This window comes from Zingiber officinale, chromosome 3A, assembly GCF_018446385.1.
Source record: "Zingiber officinale cultivar Zhangliang chromosome 3A, Zo_v1.1, whole genome shotgun sequence".
In the NCBI taxonomy this organism is placed as follows: Eukaryota; Viridiplantae; Streptophyta; class Magnoliopsida; order Zingiberales; family Zingiberaceae; genus Zingiber; species Zingiber officinale.
In genome coordinates this window covers 149997341-150004588 of record NC_055990.1, presented here as the reverse complement: position 1 = coordinate 150004588, position 7248 = coordinate 149997341, and the positions used below count along the sequence as shown (strand labels likewise).

General features: G+C 47.0%; 1 protein-coding gene across 1 annotated transcript; it reads right to left on the bottom strand.

The window, feature by feature from the left end:
• Positions 1–672: 672 nt before the first annotated feature.
• LOC122050769 (endoglucanase 15-like) lies at positions 673–2638 on the bottom strand. Its single transcript, XM_042611648.1, has 6 exons — positions 2453–2638; positions 1939–2352; positions 1711–1797; positions 1458–1607; positions 1069–1353; positions 673–990 (listed from the first exon to the last, which is right to left on the bottom strand). Exons 1-6 carry the CDS (start codon positions 2636–2638, stop codon positions 673–675), a joined length of 1440 nt encoding a protein of 479 aa, XP_042467582.1.
• Positions 2639–7248: the final 4610 nt, after the last annotated feature.

Here is a 7248-nt window from a genome sequence, read left to right as displayed (position 1 = left end):
TAGTAGTTCACAACTTTTAAAAATAAGCACTATGATTATTACATGCAATCATATGATAGGAAAATTTTGTTTATTTTAATTTAAGAAAAAAGAGAAAAAAGTTACATGTAGATGAGAGAGATATTAAAAAAATTAAATTTTAACTGTTACATAGCTCACGTTGGATTTTACTCACAAAAAAAAATATGGAACCGTCACATCAGCGGCCCCCCTAGAGCCGGTCCCACGGATATGAAGGGAGGTAAATGCAGGTACACAGGTGGAAAGTGCATAGCGGAGACGTTAACTCCAGGCAGTGACATCCCAGGAATCGACCCCTGGACCTTTCAATCATAGACGTTGGATTTTACTCACTATCATACATATATATATATATATATATATATATATATATATATATATATATATATATATATATATATATATATATATATATATATATATATATATCAAGAGTCGCTTAGTATACATATATGAGATAATTTATTGAAAAGTTTCATGCGGTCACATTCAATTCCGATGAGCACGAAATTATTAACTCGGAATTAAATCTATGGCTAGACCAACGACTTCACAACTTATGCATGCCACTTCACAGCATCAATTTGATCGACGCGGCGGACACAATATATATCAATATTAACTAGCTAATTGCCGGCCGGGGCCGGCTACTTAGGCGGCGATCCTGGCCAAGACCCCGACGAGCGGTGCGTTACCACCTATGGAAGGTTCTGCCTGCTGGAAGTTGTTTCTGGAGTCAGAGTAGGCATCGTTTGCGTCAGGTCCGCCGACGATGGCACCCTCAAGCACGTTGGGATCGTTGGAGCCACTGTTTAGCCAATCGAACCCGCCCTTGCAATCGATGGGGTTTCGGTTGGCCTTGATGGACACAATGGAGGCACCCCTGTGGTGCACCTTCCGGGGGAAATTGGAACCGAATCCCACCATGTAGCTCATCTGGCTCGGATTGGCACCGAGAAGGTAGTCCATCTAATTAATAGAAGAGATCACTAACTAAATGTTAATCGATTGATTCCAATAGTATAGATTGAATTAATTAATTTTGACCTGGGATCGAGCGAAGTCGATGAGTTGTTGGGGAGAGACAGTGCCGCCGGGACATTGGAGCCAAGCGCCCTTTGCGGCGGTGATATGGTCGGCGTGGGAGACGAGGCCAAGCGAGCTGGAGGTGACGTACTGGCTGTTGGCCCATTGGTTGAACCAGAGGAGGCCGCCGGGGCTCTTCTTGACGTTGCCGTTGCCCTTCTGCACCAAGTTGCACATGAAGGCGTCTGCGTTGCTCTTGTAGGCCGCCCATGAACCCTCATTGGGAACCACTCCCTCCATGATCAGCTGCACGTACGTGCGCATGCAGATCTTGATCAGTAAATACAATTGAATTTAATTTAATTTAAATTAAATTAAATACGGATGAGTGATCATATGTGCATGTATGCCTTTGAGACAAGGAGCTGTGCGCCGAAGAACTTGTCGTCCCAGGAGAACATCGTCCGCACGCCGCCGGGGTTTCCTCTACCGATGATGTCCAAGTAGGCCCGATCTCCGGTGGCCCGATGTAGCCATGCGGCCGCCCAAACTATTTCATCCTGTTAATAATTAATATTATATATAATTGCTTTTAATTAGTAATTAATTAATCATTTATTAAATTTAGGATATATGCATGCGGATGGGTGATTGATTAATTACATCATCTCCGCTGCTGCTGTAAAAGGCGCCGGCCACTGGGACGCTGTTCTGATAAAGACCGCGGTTGTTCGTCGCAAAATCGAATAGCTGCACCAAGAACGTGTAAAATATATTAATATAATTAGAGAATATATATATCTATATATATATATATATATATATATATATATATATATATATATATATATATATATAAATGTTGCACAAAATATAATTAAAGAGTTTGACCTGCTTGGAATGGCTGAGGAGAGTGGCAGAGTAGCCAGCGTTGGAAGACTTGAAGGCAATTGAAGCGGCGGCCAATGCGGCGGCGGTCTCGGCCGCGACGTCAGAACCATGGTTGGCTTCGTCGATTTTATAAACCGTGCGCGGGGTAGTCATGTCTTCCGGCCGCTGCCAGCATGCGTGATCGGAGTTGCCGTCGCCGACCTCGACGTAGAGAAGTTGGGGACCGGCGTGAGCCTTGAGGAGGTAGTCGGTCCCCCATTTCACGGCGGCCAGCGCGTTATTCAACTCGTTCTTGGCTTGAAGCTGGGAGCCAAATTCGACGACGGACCACGCCAGGCTGGTTACGGCGAAGGCGTACGGGAAGCCGAACTTGACGTTGTCGCCGGCGTCGTAATATCCTCCGGCGAGATCGACCTGGCCGCACAAATACATGTACATGCACGTAGAATATATATATAAGATAATAATAATTATAATTATAATTATATATGCACGCGATGGATTTGAGTCATACGCCGGCCTCACTGCCGTCTCCGATGGCAGAATCCCCGCGCCAAGTCACCCTCTGGTCGGCCGGCAACTTCCCCGACCGCTGGGCTTCAAAGAAGAGCAGCGATTTGGTGAGAGCGTTGCCGTAGTCGATTTGGCTAAACGCCTGCCCTGCAAGGCACAACATCAGCACAAGGACAACTTTGATCATCGCCATACTGATCGATATCTCTCTCTTTGATCTGAGAATGAATGAATCAGCAACTCCGATCCACCACATTTATACTGCGGTGATCGTGAGACGAAAAAATTAAAGTTGGCCAAGGAGAAGGTAATGACGCTAATATGGTTAACCATACAAGTTGTAATCTTAGGTTCCTTTTCGATAAATGATTAATTGGTAGGGCATTACATAATAATTTGACAATAAAACCATTACATATGATTGGTCCAATAAAACCATTTCCAAAAACACTGGTAAAATATTAATTTGACAATGTAGCTGTGATAGAAATAAATAAAATCTTTTTTAACTATATATATTATCTTTGAATATATAGATTGTAATTAAAAAAATCCTATAATTGTGTCGATTTAAAATGTTGCAGAATTGTAAATTGAGTAATTTTTCATTCTTTGCCATTCGAACAATATTCCTTTATTTTATATTTTTAAATTTTGTAATGAAATATTCTTGGTAAAAGATTCGTATATTTTATTTTGACAGTATTGGCATGTATTATTTTTTTTTAATACTTTTTTAGTTATAGAGTTAATTCCACAAAAATGGGGATCAGATCCTCTAAATCATTTTTTGCGATCCAGGGATGACCTCTTTACATGCATTGGTGGGATAGATGATCCCTACTTATTTTCTATATCGCTTTTTGCGGTCCAGGGGATGGTCCTTTTACATGCATTGGTGAGATGGATGACCCTTACTTATAAAATAAGTAGGGGTCATCCATCCCACCAATACATATAAAGGGGTCATCCTCTGGACCGTAAAAAGCGGTCCAGAGGATCTACTCATATTATAAGAATATTGATTTCTTATATTTTGAAATATGAAACGTATGTACGCTCACTAGTAAAATAAAATAATGATGGTTGATACGGTGCATAACAGTAGAGTGCAATAAGAATTAGTAGTAGAAGTTAAGGGGGCGTGACAGTCAGAAGTCAAAGGGGCATGATAGTCAAAAGTTAAGGGAACGTGATAGTCCGAAGTCAAGGGAACGTGGCAGTCCGAAGTCAAGGGACGTGACAGTCCGAAGTCAAGGGGGCGTGACAGTCATAAGTCAAGGGGGCGTGGCAATCATAAGTCAAGGAGACGTGGCAGTCAGAAGTCAAGGAGACGTGGTAGTCAAAAGTTAAGGGGGCGTGGCAGTCCGAAGTCAAGGGGGCGTGGCAGTCCGAAGTCAAGGGGACGTGGTAGTCAGAAATTCAGGGGATGTGGCAATCAACAGGTATGGAAAGAGGAAGTAAGACTCGGGAACGATGTCAGCAACCTAATTCCCAGTCCGGTTCTCACAAACCGGAACTCCAGATCTGAGACACCTGGGTAGACAGTCGGATGACACCTGATCGGGATTTGAAAGGTTGGGCTTTCACGGCCTAATGGTACTTAGGCCAGTGTTCTCAGTATGCTAAAACTCCTGGTCAGCGCTTGGATGATCTCTCTAGGGCCCCGACCCCCCAAGGTTTATGACAGGTGTTATACCCGACTAATCATCCCAGGTTGTCCTATTCCTTCCTGGTCGGAATAGAAAGCGCTATAGGACAACAAGGTCAGGGAATCGTAATTGCCTGCCAGAGAATAACTGCTAAGTGTCAGGGAATATTCCAACGGTCTGCAGTCACCTACGATTGGAACCTTCCTTCAAGCTACAAGAGGATGCCACGTGTACTCCATCATCCGACAAATCCTGACACCCGATATTTTTTGACATCAGTCATTCTCCAGAAGGTACGTACTGTCATATAAAAAGGGAAGTCCTCTCCCTTACGCAGGTACGCTCTCTCGCACATTCGCACTTGTCTTCTACTTTCTTTCTCTTTCGTACACTGTTCTTCTGGGGAAAAAGTACCTGACTTGAGCGTCGGAGGGCCTGCTCCGGGGACTTTTTCTTTGGTTTCTGGCCTCTAACGCCCGTGTGCTTGTCTGAATGTGCACAGAGCTCAAGTATCGTTGACTCAGTCATCATCGTCCATCAGTGTCACATGGGAGTCCATTTTCGGAAGCGCATACGAGAAAGGTGTCTCAGTCGCCCCTCCGTCAACGACAGCAATAGCTCACCCGACCTTCATCTGACTCAGATTCCGGACATGCCTCGAAGATTGAAAATTCCATGCGACTGCCATGAGAAACGAGGAAGAAGGCGGTGGGAAGTGTCACTCCAAATTTGAAGCCTTTATGCCTCCTCAAAATCAGAGTAAGGTTTAAATTTGACTAAAGCCTTATGAATTGTACTTTGTGATCGCAGGAGCGTTAAGCTAAGTTCTCGAGCACGATCCCTTCAAGTCACAGATGTTACTCAACTGAATCACTGCCTGGTCAGACCTCCAGATTCATCCCTGGTCAGGTCTTCAGATTCATGCCTGGTCAGACCTCCAGATCCATCCTTGATCAGGTCTCCAGACCCATTCCTGGACAAACCTCTAGACCCATTTCTGGTCAGGTCTCCAGATCAAGTCCTGGGCAGGCCCCCTGATTGCTTCCTGGTCAGCTTCTCAGTTCAGATTCCAGACTCTCACCCCAGTGCGAGTTATAAGTGAGCATGCTCTCACGCATCCAGACTCTCGCTTCAGCGCGAGTTATGAGTGAGCATGCTCTCACGCCTCCAAACTCTCGCCTCAGTGCGAGTTATAAGTGAGCATACTCTCATGCCTCCAGACTCTCACCCCACCACGAGTTATAAGTGAACATGCTTTCACGCCTCCAGACTCTCACCCCAATGCGAGTTATAAGTTAGCACACTCTCACACCTCTAGACTTTTGCCCCAGCGCGAGTTATAAGCAAGCATGCTCTCGTCACCAACGACCTCCCGATCGGGCTCCAGACTCTCTCCCCAGTAAGAGTTATAAGTGAGCATGCTCTCACAACCAATAGCTTCCCAGTCAGGCTCTCACGATCAACTACTAGTTGGACGGGTTCCTCCCTAGTCAGGGACTCGCCTCACTCGCCGCTCTACTTGGTACTCATCACACTCGCTCCACTCGCCGCTTTGCCCGGCACTCGCTCGGTACTCATCGTTTGCGACTCACTTACCGCTGTGCCCAGCACTGACCATTTGCATCTCAATCACCGCTCTTGCCTCACTTGCCGCTTTTCCCGGAACTTGTCCCTCACGTCTCACTCATCGTTTTGCTCAGCATTGGCTGCTAGGTTGATACCCGCTTTCCTCCTTACTTGGCATTCGCATTACCACCTGATTGTTTTGCTCCCGTTATCGCTCCATCCACAGGATCTGCTCACGTTCGCACCCAATCTATCAGCTCTGCTCTCGGCCGCTTTCAGTCTCTTGGGATCCGCACCGGACTTAGCTCAAAGATCCTTTGCTCCCATTCGCGCTCGATCCACGGGCTCTGCTCCCATTCTCATTTGGTCTTAGGCTCCGTATCTATCCAGCGCACAGGCTTCGCACCCACTCGGCATTCTTTCGATCACCCGGTCGGCCTTCTCTTAGTCAACCAATCAGTATCGTTTGGTCATCTGCTCGGTTGTTCGGTTTGCATCGGTCGGCATTTTTTCGGTCATGCCGTTGGAACCCTTTGCTTGTCATCTTTCGACTTGCTCGACATTCTCCCTATGGCCTGGTCGACATTCACCTCATTCATTTCTCACACCTCATTTCGTCACTCTGCCCAGCGCTCATCGCTTGCATCTCACTCGTCGCTCTGCCGAGCGCTCATCGTTCGCATCTCACTCGTCATTTTGCCTAGCGCTCATCGTTCGCATCTCACTCGTCGCTCTGCCCAATACTCATCGTTTGCATCTCACTCGTCACTCATTATTCGCATCTCACTCGTCGCTCTGCCAAGTGCTTCTCGTTCGTCGCTATTTGTTTAATGTTATATGGCAAGCCCAGCGATCGAACTCTACATTCAAGATGGATTCCGCTTTTCGCTTGGCTGAGTCTAGTCAATAGAACTTATGTCTCTTTCAACTAGACTTGAAGGGGAGGCTTATGATGTGGATATATCTAGAGGGCTTAGAGGAAATTAGGGAAAAGAGGAGGGGCAATTTGATCTTTTCACATGTGGAGGATTTTTGGGATTTTATGTGGCACTGTTCATTGAATTGATGGGGGATTTCTTCGTGGTTCTGCTTCCGCTGCCAGGAGGGTCACGAGGGAAGCACACTGCCACCTCCAATCGGCGTCGCCTCGCCGAAGGCTCTCGCCGACACCTCGCCAGCAAGCCACCGCACCCCACTTCCTCACCTCTCACCGGCAGCTGCCTCTGGTCGCCCCTTCTCCTCACCCACGCGACTCCCGTCGCCAACGCCGCCACCGCTTCCTCTCTCAACGCCGCAACCTCCTCCCCTTTCTCTTCACCACGCTGCTGCTAGCACTGCTTCTCCCTCCTGCTGACGCCGCCAACCATGAGCAGCCATGATCGCCTCGTGTTGCCACTCTCCCTCATTCCCCGCTACACTCCAGTCACCTACCGTGGCTCCGGTGACAACCCCAGTGTCGCTCCACGACCCTCGGTGAGTAGACATCAGTTGTTGACGTGGTTGCCGATGCTCTCAACGTAGATCTGGCATCGTTTATGCTTCCAAAGTAATCCCCTCTCCCCCCCCCCCCTTTTTACCG

Excerpts from the sequence above, each read along its gene's own strand:
- LOC122050769 (XM_042611648.1), bottom strand. The coding sequence starts at position 2,638 with ATGATCAAAGTTGTCCTTGTGCTGATGTTGTGCCTTGCAGGGCAGGCG. Across the intron at positions 1,798-1,938 it reads TCCTCAGCCATTCCAAGCAG|CTATTCGATTTTGCGACGAA; the intron begins GTCAAACTCTTT and ends TTCTTGGTGCAG. Across the intron at positions 991-1,068 it reads TCGACTTCGCTCGATCCCAG|ATGGACTACCTTCTCGGTGC; the intron begins GTCAAAATTAAT and ends TCTATTAATTAG.